Source organism: Simochromis diagramma, unplaced genomic scaffold (assembly GCF_900408965.1).
Source record: "Simochromis diagramma unplaced genomic scaffold, fSimDia1.1 OVJJ01000802.1, whole genome shotgun sequence".
In the NCBI taxonomy this organism is placed as follows: domain Eukaryota; kingdom Metazoa; phylum Chordata; class Actinopteri; order Cichliformes; family Cichlidae; genus Simochromis; species Simochromis diagramma.
In genome coordinates, this window is record NW_024387492.1 from 5,461,679 (window position 1) to 5,476,629 (window position 14,951).

Below are 14,951 nucleotides of genomic sequence, written 5' to 3' on the forward strand. Positions count from 1 at the left end.
AATCCAATCCATTATTATGTCCTGGAGAAAATTCTGACACAGATGAAGGCCCTAGCATGAGTAGTGGTCAGAAGAAAGCAAAAAATGTATACTACGGACCAACCGAGCCAATCCCGCTATACCTGGGGCACGGGGAAAAATGATCAATATGCTTTTTGTGACATTTTTGTTTGGTGGTGTGCCGCGTGATTTTTCTGATGTGAAATATATGCCGTGGCTCCAAAGGTTTGGGAAAACACTAATTTAGACTTTTAATTATTCCTCAACTCAAGGCTCACTTAATTCTGCTTTTAATGAGCGATGAACTTCTTCCGATTTAAACCCTAATATTATTTATTTGTATTTTATTCATTTTAATGCACTATATTCTGTGGAATTTGTTACAATATGAGAGGTATAAAAAACTATTTCATTACCCTTCTGTGTTTAATAATCAAGATTCAAATACTGCTGGAGTAATGTGATACATTTGTGGTAGAAGCCTTATAAGTAACCACATCTGTGTAGCGGTAGTGTATAAAGACAGCCGTTCTGCTGTTGTAGACGCTCAGCAATGACATACAATTAGTTAAACTGTACTTCTTCTCACTGACAGGTTTAATGAGAGGTGAAGCAGGCACAAGTATTAATTGAATGTTTTAGGGCGTTTCTATATCCAGTGGATAACTGATGGAGTGGAAATGAAGCTCTGGCATGTGCACACAGTTCGACAAGGACTGAGAAGTCAGGCAGGAGACAGATTTACTACAGCACACATTTGAATTTGGCTATGACTTGGAGTTTTTCTCTGGAGCAATCTGAGTAGGCATGGCACGCACTGTCCCTGGGACCATAAGAGACTTACACAGTTAAATGTATATATTATGAACAAAGAAACTTTTGTTATTGCAAGAAAAGACTAAGGAATTCGGGAACTTACAGATCTGAAGTGGGACAATATAAGAACAATTTGGTGAGCACAGCTCAGGCAGTATGAATGCCACCTCAGGTATAAAGTGTGTTAATTGGGTGAGACAGCTTCGAGCCTTAAATGGTTGGATAGAAAGGAGCTTGTGACTAACATCTTGTGACTGAACTACCATTTAAGGTAGGCAATATATCAGATCTAACATGACTACACACTGACGGAGGGAATATGAGAGTTAAGTTAGCTGTAGTGGAAAGTGCACTGTTTGAATTCATGCAAGCATCCATCAGCAGCAATATTCACTTAAGTGTACAAAAGCTGAACTGAAGATATTTAAACAACCTGAGGTTCAGTTCGTCATGACTTGTGTGACTTCACAACACAAGTCATCCTTAACCACTCAACACTCACATAGAAGAGAGAACTAAATTGAGGGAGTGTGGGATGGAGGGCTATATACATTTTGGAAAAGACCAAATTTAATACAGATATATAGTTGTTATGAAAAATCCCATTCTACGCCAAATCCAGTTCAGGTGATTGTGGTAATGGACCATGAAATTGTTTGCAACCATCAAAAACAGCAATATCCACGCTGAAAAAAGAATGCTCCCTGTCTGCATTACTGTGCGTCACAACAACACGAGGTCAGGAACACAAAGTGAATTAACCAAAGCTGCCAAACTGCTACCAATGTAGGGGCAATGTGGTAAGCAGAGAACAAGCAGAATAAAACTACAGTACTAATGCCACCTGCCATTTTAAATTCCATTGTAATTGGTGCCAGGCGTTTAATACTATAAGCAGCGCCAGACGTTTAAAACATGTGATGGCACCAGGCTTTTAATTAGGGCGATGCGGGCAAAGACAGCTGGCTGTGTAGTGTAATGGGTAAGGCAAATACCTTTCATGACAATCTGGGGTTTACTATGGGGAACGTAAGAGAACCCTATAAATGAGTTTATCACTCAATTAAGGGATAATTGTATTTAGCATGAGTGATGTATCGATTCACAATGCAGATACGGATTATATGATTAAAAAAATATATCAAAATTTAGACTTTTTAAATGTATTTTGTGATTCTATATACTTCAAACCTAATGTATATAAACACTGTGTGTTAAGAAAAGGATATAGCCAAGGTAACATCACATCATCACATCATCACATGTCTTGAAATTGCACATCATGAGTGAGTTATGGTTCCAAGGTAGAACCTTAGCAGACAGTGAACATACACACGGTAGTCTGCTGTCTATTTTAAAAATGGAAACAGTTTACAAAATAAATATCATACACAATTGAAAATGACCATTAACTCACATGGTTACTTTTTTGTAGTCTATTACAATAGGAATCAAAAAGCTGGTTTATTACACTTTCACATCAGCTTCAATTTTGAGACCAGGAACTTTGAGTTTCTTTATATATTTTTTAAACCCATTATGATTATTAGATGACAGTGAACAAGTAAGTTTCTAATTGTTAAGAATAACCCATAGCTGGACTGCCAAATTGGATCATTTTATATTGGTTAATAAAAAAAAAAGTCCAACAAGAGCAAATCTCAACTCATTTGATTGAAATGGGAAGTGAAGGAAACGACTAGCAGTCCAGATAAAATTCATACTAATGTAAATGATGCCAAAAAGGTGAGAAGATCTATGAGGATATCAGCTGCTATACTAGTTCTTTTGGGATTGGGCGGATCAGGTTGACAGCCTTTTCAAAATGGCATCCAATTAAGAGAAATGAAGAGAAACGGCAGGTGGTGATATTAAAATGGCAGCAGAGAGAATGACACAAATTATGACCCCAACAGCTTTTTGTGTAAATGAAGACTGCCTGATTTATAAAGCATGTTTTTGGATGGGCCCAACTGGCCAGGAATGGGGTTTGTGACTAATGCTAACACTGTGCCTGCCTGAAACGCTGCAAAGGTCTGTTTATAAGTGATTCTAAGCGAATGGGCTTTATATATTTGATCTAAAGAATTTGCATTCATATTTCTGTCTTTATATAAAACCGGCACATACAGTAGTATTAAGGTCCAGCGCACCAGTAAAAAGGCTTTTGTCCAAATCTTAACCAAGCTGACAAAAATACCATAACTAATCACCAGAATCATGCTTCAAGCAGACATAGATCACATTATGTAGTCGGAAGCACTGCACTTCAATGTTTGCTGTTCTATAAGCCTGCAAATTTTTTTGTTGCTGAGTTCGGTTGATTAGCTTTCTAGTTATTAGTTTTAGTAATTCAGAAACTTTACAGATAATATGCTTTTTACACTGGTGGTATCATTCCTGGTCACAGGAATAATGATGATTATGGATTAGACATCGCAAAAGAAGTAGTTTTGGTTAAGCAATACCAATGGTTCTAAAAGAAAGAAAGAAACCATAGAGAAAAACTCTTTTCTCATTGCTCTATTCAGCTGAGTCAGGCAAAAACCATTACACCTTACTGATCCCTTTATTAAATCAATACAACTCACTAAGGAGGAGCTGCAAATAAAGAGAAGCAGACTAGATAAAAGGATTAAAAACTTCAAAAAGTCAATGTGGAGTAAACAAAAAAAAAAAAAGGAAAAGGAAAACTTCTTCTTCTTCTTTGTAATTACATTGTGAAAGGAAACGAGGCTGGATTTTGGATCAGTTGAGCATTGGTCATGTAGGACCTAGTGCCTAAAACAAAGGATGCTAATATATGGCAGCGCTTGCAGAGTGTCACACAAATTGGCACCCATGTTATGCTTTAAACAAATAAAATTGTGTTACATTAGGCAAACTGTATTTTTCATATTTCACAATATGCCTTAAAAGTCCACATGTGCTACACAAAATTATCTAGTACCTCTTCACATTTAGGATTTAGGATTTTCAGTTTCAGGTGGGTCATTAAAGGCACCCTGTTGAGTTTCTGCTACGATCTCTAAAGAACAAACTTTTATATGGGATTTATATGGGTTGTTATATGGGAGTCAAAATCATAGACCGTATAAAAGGTGGGTATAGGTGCTGTGATATTACCCATCGGTTTTGGAGCCTCAATATGGGAGTTTCTGCCATCATCATCTTGGTTGGAAACAATGAAAATAAATTACATGACGAGGAGGCCCTAGTCTGACTGAAAACTGCATGCTCACGAGCTAACAACTTGGTACTGGCAAGTTGTTAGCCAATAAGCATACAATTTCCTACCACAGATAGTCGTTCATTTTGAAACACACTAAGGCCGAGACTTGCAAAATAGGCTCAATTTGTTTTAATTCAGTGTGACCCAAATTTGACTAAGCCAATAAAGTAAGTAAGAAATTTAGAGAGAGAGTGTTTATATAAAGGTCAAGTCAAAAAGCGGTTTTCCTATATACGTTCCATAGACCCATTCCCATTTTAAGGCCTTTAGACAGAATTAAGTTATAAGGCACTTTGATATTGGATCTATTTTTACAACCTATAAGCTAAATCCATGTGTTTTTTATTGTCCATAGCCACAGTCCTGCTGTTACTTTCAGGTTACTGTTTGGAATAGTAATACATAAAAACTATAGCAGAGTGCTAGCAAAGGCAGTGAAGAATACAAAAACTAGTAACTTGCATTCTGTGCAAGTTACTGATGTGTATTTTTTTTGCATGAGAGAACAAATCAATATGCTATTGATTGGTAGCTGTTTGCTAGTTACATTGCAAATACATCCTGTATGGCAGTGTTTCGAATGGTAGACACAGACGAGTTTTTGCATGTCAGTGTAGGGGCTTTCTAGTCTTCCTTCTGCACATTGTGTCAGACTGTGGGCCTGGTGGTAGAGACACCACACACTTTGTGGTGTCAATGATCTCCTGTTGGGAGGCTACATAATGAGTCCCACTGTGTATTTGCCTCTTTTACATCTCAAATCTGGCTGTGGGGCCTGATGATGCTTTTTTAAGCACTTGTTCATTTTTAAACAGGAAGTGTGTGGAAAAATATGAACTATATGGTAATGTGTTCGCTTAACCTTTGAGTGGGTTAAAAGGAACCTCTAGAAGTCTATGAATAGAGACTTTGTGTGAATTCAGTAAGAATTGTAACTCATGTATTCGCTCTTATTTTGTGTGCAAATCTACAACTACAATGGAATAAACCTTCACATCAGAAAATCTGGATTTTATTTGCTCTTGACATTTGCACATCAAATTTTTTCCTCAGCTCATCCTGCCAGGATGAGCTCAGTTAATCATTTACATTCCTCCCTTCCCCAGCTTCTATTTCTATGAGCTATATATACCCATTTCACGTAGCATTTCTGCAGCTGCATGTTTATCACTGCAGTCCAGGTTCATTCTAGTGGACTCAGGTGTGTGGCAGCCAGTCCATTAAGCGTTGCAGGACACTGGTCGACTCTTAACACCCTATTCCACCAGTCCAATCCCCTAAATCCTTTGGAGTGCTTTGTGCTATTGGTCATGTCGGTTGAGAGTGAAAATACTGTGGCTAAAACTGTGGTACCTAATATTCCTGTGTGAGGCAGACATGGGTGATTTATTATTATCTAACGATGAATTTTACAAGAGTTGGGAATTGAGGCCAAGGTCAGTGGATCAAATGGATTTGTGTTTAGCAAAAATGGCAGACTGATCCAGGAGCTAAGCTCAATCCTTTGGTGTGATGATATAAATGCAGATCTACCACAGGAATACAAGCAAGCTTGCTGTCAATTAACAGAAACACATGCACACCCACATTAGCTGCCTGCTTTGGGTTTTTCCTACGAAACTGCACATGCGTCTATGAATGACTGAACTGAAATTTATATGTATATTAAAATATTATATATATGGTACTATTCGGTACAATTCACTTACAAATCCCTCAACATTCTGGTCCTTCGGTACCTATCTGACCTGCTGCACCCTATACAAACAGTCTCTAATGCAATGGGCCTGCTTTTGTCCCACGCACCACCCTCCACACCTCTGGGGACAGAGCCTTCAGTGTGGCAGGCCCCACCCTCTGGAACTCTCTGCAATCTGAACTTTGAAACACTCCACACTGAACTCTTAAGGAACCTCTCAAAAAGAATCTCTTCAACAAAGCGTTCACCCTCCAGCCTTTTTGTTTACTTATATACTTTTGTAAAGCATGTAAAGCATCCTTGGGTTTCTTGAAAGGCGCTAAACAAGTTCATTTTTTTATTACTTTTGGATTCTTCTATTTTAATTTTAGTTCTACGTGCTTTTTGTTAAGAACAGAGCAAATTTTAAAAAGTATCTAAAATAATGCAAGCTTTCTATCATGCATTGTCTTTCCATGCTGAATGCATTTTTTGCCCTTACCTCATATTCCACATACTCCTCCTCCTCCACCTCATAGGAAACCGTTTGGATCTTGATGTGTTCGCCGTCCTCCAGCAGCTTCGTCTGGGGTTCTTCCGTGCTGGGCGTGTCTGCCCCTGTTGTGTTGGACACCTCCTTTGCCTTTTTCTCAGTGAAGGTGGTCTCACAGCACTCATTTCTGTATTCCTTAGCCTTAATGCTGCCACTGTCCTCCTTGTATAGGATGAAATTGGGTCTGTAGAAGGCTTCTACTGCCAGATGTAGCGAGGTGGCATCCAAAAACTGCTGGGATTTCACCTTCCCGTTGGTATTGTAACTTCCGCTCACTGCATTGCCATTACTCACTTTTCCTCCTCCTCCACCTTCACCTCCTCCACCTCCTCCTCCAGCGAAGTAGTTTATAATGTTTTCCTGGTAATGATTGTTGGGGAATTCTCCTCCGTAACCATTGATCATGTGTTTACTGTTTTTGTCCAGCAAAGGATTTTGGAGTTCACTGAGATTCTCCATAATCAGCAGGGGTAAAAAAGTGGAAGGAGCTTCTCGGTGACAGCAGGGAGATGAAAGAGTGATGTGAAAGAGGCTCCTCGGTGACTGGTTTATGTCAGTGAAGGAGTTAATGGCATTAAGCACTCTGAGACCTAGAGGAAAAAGAAACAGCAATAGAGACGGGGAGCGTTTTTAGAGTCAGTGGAAAACTTGGAAGGAGAATTTTATTTGTCATGTACCAGCAGGTAGCAGTTACTCAAATCTCGCTCGCATCAGATCAAAGTTTAGCTGTCGTTTCCTCAGCAGAAACAAATTTTACTACATTCTGCTTGTCGAGAGGTGCACCCTGCAGACGACTCAATTAAGTTTAATTTGCTTCCTTGCTCTAGACACATAAAGTAACATGAACACACACACACACACACTGGAGTATTAACAGCAGTACATCATAGAAATTTCCATATACTAAAAATATCAACCTCCACCATCAGTGTCCATGTGTTCTCTGTCCACCTAATTTGATTTTTATCACTACATTGTTTATAGAGATCATTGGGGTGTCATTACTGTCACAGTCTGATCCTGATAAGCCGAGGCCTCCTACCCATATAAAGCTCAGAAGGTTCCCATGTATGTATAAATTTATGACTCATTATACTAAAATCAGTTACACATCGGCTATGAAATGTATGATAAATAAAATAGGTTGACGATGGACATAACACAGCGGGCTAGAGCATTAAAAATGACTTGCTAGTATTCTGTAACTGTATTGTGATGATTCATGATAGTGGTTCACACATTCATCTTACACTCGAACACACGAATTACTGCTTCTGGGGGTCACAACCCCCCCTGAGAAAATATGGTATAAAATCTGTGCCAAATCAAACATGTGGATACATTCACTGTAGAGACCCTTTGAGAAATAAGGGAACATGCAGAACGTTCCCAAAGACTTAAATGGCCTCATTAGTTAGGGAGCAACTAATGATCCCGTGTTAACAGGAGTTACCTGGTGTTTGAGTAGACTCCAAGTTGGATACATGTAAATGCAGATTTTAAAATAATTCTTATTTTGATTGTGTATAAACCTGCAGTTTAGAAGTGGGTTTTGAATTTAACATTCTTAAATATTATACTTTAATAAACAGTTTCTCATAAGTTTATATCCAGACATAAATTACATTTGTAATTGGCTTCCATATATCTATATTTTAGGAGTGGGAACTATGTATATAAATATAGTTGTTATATCTGTTTAATAATCTGGGATTCTGCCATGAATGTATACTGCAGATGTGCAGCCTTAAATAGCTACAGGCTTGTAATACTGAAGCCAACATTGATTATTAGCATTATAAACATGTATAATATTGATGCCAATCATGCAGTGCAAAGCTAAGAAAAGTGTGAGCTTCAGAGGATGGACCAAATACTTAACACCAGACTTATAGGCCTCAGTCAGCCCTAAAAAGCAATCCAAACCAAATTACAAACTTCCCCCCCTCCCAGTTATTTCCATACTCCAAAAATAGTCCAGAGTTTTCTGCCTCCCAGTCGGCACCCTGAACTCTTGTCTGATTAATCTGCGTTTAAAATAGAAATGCCAAGAGCAGATTATTTCTGGGGGGTCCTGACCCCAATCATGTATATCTGGCTTGCTGGCGTATTTCTAAATGCTTGAAGGTAATGTATTTCCAATTGAAGACAACAAGATTACACAAAATGCAAACTGGCATTATGGTGATGGGATAAGGATAATAGTCTGTCAGTTCATAGGTTAATAATGTCACGGAAGATTCGTGTACTTTCTTTGTAGATTGATTGTGGTTGTAAAGCACTGGTGATCATATTAGAATAACGTTTAATTCTTCATACGGTGTAGGCTTTTGTGACCTGTGCCATACATTTATTCCTCCCTTAGAGGAAGATGAGAGATGATCAGGAGAAGTTGTGAAAATATTTAGGCTTTGTTTTTGTTTTATTTTGACAAATAATTCATCTTAAAACAGGCAGTTGTTTTGGAATAAACTCTAGAACAAAAGAACAAAAGCCCCTATAAAAGTCCAACATACTCAGGTTCCTGGAGGGGAAACTGATTTAGAATCACCTAAAGACTCTTTCTATTAACATTTCTTCTCTTTATTCCTCCATCCATGCTTTGTATGTAACAGCTCCCTCATTATACTCTGTACACTCTTTAATTTGCTGCATATTCATCACTTCCTTCTCAGATTCCCCGACTCCCCTTCCCTTATTTACTTTATATGTTGCAGTTTTCTTTCTTTCGCTTCCTCAAATTACCTCGATGTAGGATTTTTGTTAGCTATCCTTTTTATGTTTTCTGCGCCATGAATAAAACACAAGCCCCATGCTCCCAGATTTCCTGAAGCTCTGTAAGCACTGGACAGCCAGCAAAGTTTTCATGGTTCCTCCCTGTTGGACCTCCTGCGTCTGAATATGCTGACATTGTTGTTCCATGCCAGTGCTCCTTTTGGTCCGCGCATAGCCCTGGGGATCACATACTTCTTCAGTTCGTCAGATAAAAGTGTGAGTACCTTGTAAAAAAAGATGAGCCGGCCCTGGGATTGCCAAATACTTTAGATGCCGATGTTGTGTGTGTTACGTGCTGTTGTTTAAGCAGCAGGATGCTCTCTGACCCATGTGTGCTTAAGTGTCAAAAATCTACAGCCAGCAGCCCTGACAGCTACAAGCATTGCTGAAAATCAGCTGTAATCTCCCTGGTGGGGTTAATGAATAATCCATGCAGATTTTGTGGACACAAAGTTAATTTATATTTTAGTATTTGTACTGCTTTATATTAATTGGTTCCAACAGGGAGTGAGTGATAAACGTTACATAACACACCCCATGTCCAAGTGTTTTCAAAATGTCAAAGGACATCAAAGGATCAAGACTTAAAGGGGCCACAAATAGCATTTTAACATCAATAAATCACGACTGCATTAATACTAAAGTACAGCTGCGATTACCATAATCATGTGGGACAGCCACCAAGCCTGAGAGCTTCAATGGGATAGTAGTAAGTAGGCTCTGTTCAAGGCAAAGTTGAATGAAACCTCAGCTGAGTGAAATTGTATGTACCCTTCAACCAGTGACTGGTTGGGTATACAACTTATGGTGGTGGTGGGAGGTGGTTATTGGGGTTATGTCATCGCTACATTTACTAAATCTGCCAGATGAACTGGAGTGCACTCTACCTCATAGAACACATTACCCCAACAGAACACTTCACTTTCAGACTGCTGGCTTATCTGTGGTTTCTAGGATATTTAAAAGTAGAGTAGGAGGCAGAGCCTTCAGCTTTCAGGCTCCTCTTCTGTCGAACAGGCTCCCAGTTTGGGATTCAGGAGACAAACACCCTCTTTACTTTTAGGGTTAGGCTTCCCGCGATGCACTGTGTATTTCTTCTTCATTCCCCTTTCATTACTCACTATGTGTTTATACACCACTCTGCATTTAATCATTATTTATTGGGGGTGGGAGGCAAGTTATAGGAAGGAAGGGGCAACCTCCCTATATGTCCTGGAGGAAGCAGCTTGAGGTGACTGTTGTTGTGATTTGACGCTCTATAAATGAAATAGAATTGAACAGAGTCCATTAAAAGCTAGAGTAACATAAAAAAGACAATTGAATTTGCTGTTAATTCGTTTGGAACTAACTCTAACTAAAATTTTAGCAAATGTAAATTTAATCAGACCAGCAATCACAGCGGCAGACGGGATCATTTTCCCCCGTTAAAAGTAACATTACCAAAAATCAGCTTGGACAGACAAAAATCTGTCGTATTTACCAAAAACAATTAGCAGCTAGCTTCAAAACTACAGCTATTCTTTTGTTAAAAAACGCAAAGTTAGCGTCACTGAGTGAATTTGCTCCGACAACGGCTAAATGGGATTTTCATCTTCCAAAAAGGTACACAAGATTTTGTGACAGATGGTGGAGTCTAATACACAAATTAACATTTTGCTTTCTTTTGTGTCCAAACACACCAGTGCATCAGCTAATGCAAAAATAAATGCTAAATAATTCACTCTGACGTGGGCTAAGGAACGAGATACGATGGGTTGTGATGCACACAGCCCAAAAAAACATTTCCTCTAAACTTCCCAGCTTTTGCTTCTGTAAAAACTCCCACTCTGCACAAAGCTACGAGCTGACAGCGGATTACTTTTCGTGTCATTACTTAGGGATGCTCTGAGTAATCTTTTTGGTGCTGTCATCCTTGCAAATACATTTCTGCCACAATGCTGGTGCAGAGCAAGGGTTATTTGGCTGCAAACAGGAATTAAAGTGTGAATACAGTATTTTAGTGCAAGCCGAAGACAACTCAGTATGGGTGATGATAAATGCTGAAGAAATAACCACAGATTTGTGTGTTTATTTATGTGCGCACATTTGTTTGTTGGAGGATGTGTATTGTGCGTGCGCGGCTGTGAGTAAATAAACGTGTGTATGAGTGGGTGGAGGTGTTGGGAAAGGAAGGTAGAGTAGCAAAGAGACACGGAGAGAAGATGGGTGGGAGAAAGCGAGAGAGAGAGATCACACTTTTGTGCGATTCTCCGGTCGAGTGCATTTGGGCATGTTGGCGGGCAGCAGAGGTTATGGAGTCGTAAGGAGCTGGGAGGTATGGCTGAAAGCGAATGAGGCAGAGCAATCGTTGTTGCAAGGGAAACAGTTCAGCATGAGAGCGACAGCACAAGAGGGGGCCTGTGTGCTGCAGTGCTGCCGTGTAAGACATCTCAGAGGTGTCTGACAAGGGGTTAAAAGATTAGAGAACAACCTGTAAGAATACAGGTGCGTGAGGGTAAGAATGAGGCTGTGGCACTGCTAACATGTCAGACGCGCTGATACGTCTGTGCGCTCCAACCCCATTAGACTCCAGTCAGCACAATCAATTTTCCCATGTCAGCCCAATGCCAATCAACCTTGGACCTCTGACCCTGAAGCCAAGCGTGGGCATTTTCAGCCGGCGGCGAAGAGCAGCTGAATACCAATGTGTCTCATCCGTCGGCCACGTTTACCAATCCGTTCCATCCAGACTGCGTCTCTCACAGCTTTTCCTGTGCACCGCATGTAGAGATCTGCTCGCTGCACCCGACAACAACAACTTCATCTTCCTGTAATTTCATTTAGAGGCAGCGGCTGGCATATAATATGCATAATAAGGTAGCGCCCGGCAGTTATTGATGATCACAAATCGGGATAATGCACGAGATCTTATTGCTGAAAATGCAAATACCAACATAGGCTACATTTGTCAGTGAATCTTACTCCCGGCCTCAGCACGTGAAGGTCCACTGACAGATTAGGAGACAGAAAATGACGAAGTGAAGTAACTGACTTAACACCATGTTGACTGATCCTTTTATGAACTATTATCTTCAAAGGAGACTGTGTAAAATGTCATAATCCACTTGAAATTAATCTGAAGCCTATTCCTGTTACAGCAGCCACTGCTGTCCCTTCTGTCTACATGTCTATCTGTGAGCTGATAAAGCATTAAACCCTTAGCAAGTACCCTTTAACATAGAAGTCGGGGCTCCTCTGAAGCCCCTGAGCTCATCATCTGGCTTACTGTCTTCCACACCTTTGTTGGTTGATTTAAAGTGTTCTTCAGTATGTTAATCCACCATCTCTGTTACGTGTTTGAATAATTCACTGGTTGGGTGTTGCAAAAAGCAGCCATGTATGCCTCTGCTGGAGTGTTTTGTTGTTTATGAGATGCAGGCTCTGGCTAAGTTGCCTTTGTTGTTGCCTATTGATCACCATCTCCATTAGCAGATGATAGCAACATTTAGGTTGTTTCTAGTCTGTAGCACTCATTTCTAAACGTGCTCGTTATTCTGCAGATAGACAGATGAATGAATGTACAGTAACAGAATGAGAATCATCTCCTTTTAAAAAATACAAAAAAATAACAAACAATAAAAACAAGACAAGGTGGAAGCTGAAACGTACCACTTTTCTCAGTTCCATCTATTAAAGCAGTTAAAGCAGAGATCAGGCCTGACTTTGCTTGTGCTACCCCAATTATTAAAGGCACCAGGGGTAGATCAGAGGGAGGGGGCAGTCTCTCTATCTGTGTGTGTGTGTGTGTGTGTGTGTGTTACTCATAGAGGGGCCATAAATCTGTTTGCACAGGCACATTTTGGGGACCTGCCGCAAAAAGCAAAACCACACATATAATGACTTGATTTAATGTTGGTGTGTGTTAGGCTTAAGTCATCTGAAGTAATGGTAGTTTTTGTGTGCGGGTGTGTTGAGTGTGCAAGTGTGTAAGTGTGTGGGTTAGAGTGCATGGTCTTGCACTCCTGTTGTATGCCCCCTTATTTTGCCCTCACTACTAAATCTCTGATATAACTATAACTGTGTAAGAGCTGCTAGAGTACCTCAAACCATAACTAACTACATGCATGACAACAACAATAATAACAACAACAACAACAACAACAAAATATCCTGAATGCACACAGAATCATCACTTTGGTTCCCTTTGTTTATGTTTATGAGGTAAAAATGACGCTGGTGCATTCTTTGGCCAAGTGTTCTAGTCTATTTGCAGAGGGACAAAAGAACCAAAAGGCGCTGTTACAGTAGGAGGTCACAGAATGACTTGATGACTTCATGCCAAAAGCACTTCTCACTTAAAAACACACAAAGAAAAGGAAGGTTTTTTTTTTTTTTTTTGGTCCAGCAATCGCAGGTGGAAACTGTGTGGAGAGTTCTTCATCAGCATCATCCTACATCCTCCATCACAGAATACATTGCAGTGCGACATATTCATTACTTATTTCTATTTATAACTTAAACATGAACATGTGTATTCACGTAAAAGCACCGTCTGGGTACACAGAGTTTACTGTAGACAATTAAATAAAATAAAAAAAAACACCTTAAAAAACAGATCAAAACGCACACTATTAAAAGGCAGTTTTTAACAAATAACCGAAGAATGTTCTTTACGCTTTAACGATTTATACATATTTTTTCCTTACCTCTGAGTTCTCGTCAATCCAGATATTGTTTGAAGGACGCAAAGACTGGCTTGTTTTCGCCTGTACATTATGGCTCGGATGCTGATGGTGTCGCCCACAGAAAAAGACATTTCTCAGACTTTCTCATTTGAAGAAATGGCCAATCGCTCGGGCAAAAAAAAAAAGGGAAAAAAAAAAAAAAAAGAAACCCACTGCCGCCTGCCACAGTATCGTAATTTCTCTCCTCTATAAATTTGAAGGTCGCTTTCTTCAATAAGCCATTTGGCCACTGAAATTCTGTCGTCTTTGCAAAGTTAAAATAGCTTCTGTGAACGAGAAAGAGAGAGAGAGCGGGAGAGTGTGTAGGGAGGTTTAGAGACGCGGATGATGAGATGAGGTGAGGAGTGTACACGCTTCGCAGTGCGCGCAAAGCGAGAGCCCCCAGAGCAGCGTCCACCCCTGCCCGTCTGCATGCATCTTACTTTCACAGTACTGAAAACGGTAGCGAGGTTAATCTTGTCTTACAGATGATGTGTGTGTGTGTGTGTGTGTGTTTTTTTTCTTCCTCTTGCAAATCATTAAGAGGTAGAGGCAGGCTTTAAAAGCTCCACCTCTGAGAAGTGTGGGCAATTGCCCATCATTTAGACGCTCCATGATTTCAATCAGTTATTTCAGACAGCAGCCGCTTATGTCACGGAAGAGCAAATAACTACAACACATGTTCTGCTAGAGATTAAAAAAAGTAAGAAAAATAATTCTGTAATTGTTGTGATTATTCGTGAAAAAATAGTTGCGGTGGACTGTCGTATCTCGAAGTGTTTCACGGCAGACAGCAAAACCTTTCGCAAGCTGCCTCCACAATTAGAGCGATTGGACTACAGCTGATGTCTATTGTGACTCTGCTGATTTGATTAGCTAAAATGGACTCGGTGATCTCAGTAAAGGCACTGTGACATCTGTGCGACTTTAATCTTTCATTTCAAAGTACACGGGGAGCCACAACTTTCCTATGATAGACTTTGAAAGACCTGAAAGCAGAATTGAATGAACTTTTCAGTGATTCCATCTAATATGATTGTCAAAGTCACAGCAGTAGGCTGTAGATTATTTTGTACTGCGAGATTTTGTGTTTTTCGTGTAAACTTGAAGGTTTATTTTTATGTGGGCGTGGCTTAATTGAGTACAGGTGATGTCACACACCTTTAATGGCGTGCAATACTAAAAATGTTGGTA

The 14,951-nt window shown here is 39.8% G+C and overlaps 1 protein-coding gene across 1 annotated transcript in view; it reads right to left on the reverse strand.

The window, feature by feature from the left end:
* The window catches only part of syndig1l (synapse differentiation inducing 1-like), a 37,033-nt gene extending 22,466 nt beyond the window's left edge, over window positions 1-14,567 (reverse strand). Inside the window, exons 1-2 of the mRNA XM_040017479.1 lie at window positions 13,740-14,567; window positions 6,229-6,869 (exon numbers count right to left, since the gene is read on the reverse strand). Coding sequence (XP_039873413.1) covers window positions 6,229-6,738 — 510 coding nt within the window. The 5' untranslated portion in view covers window positions 6,739-6,869; window positions 13,740-14,567. The remainder of the gene's footprint in view (window positions 1-6,228; window positions 6,870-13,739) is intronic.
* Window positions 14,568-14,951: the final 384 nt, after the last annotated feature.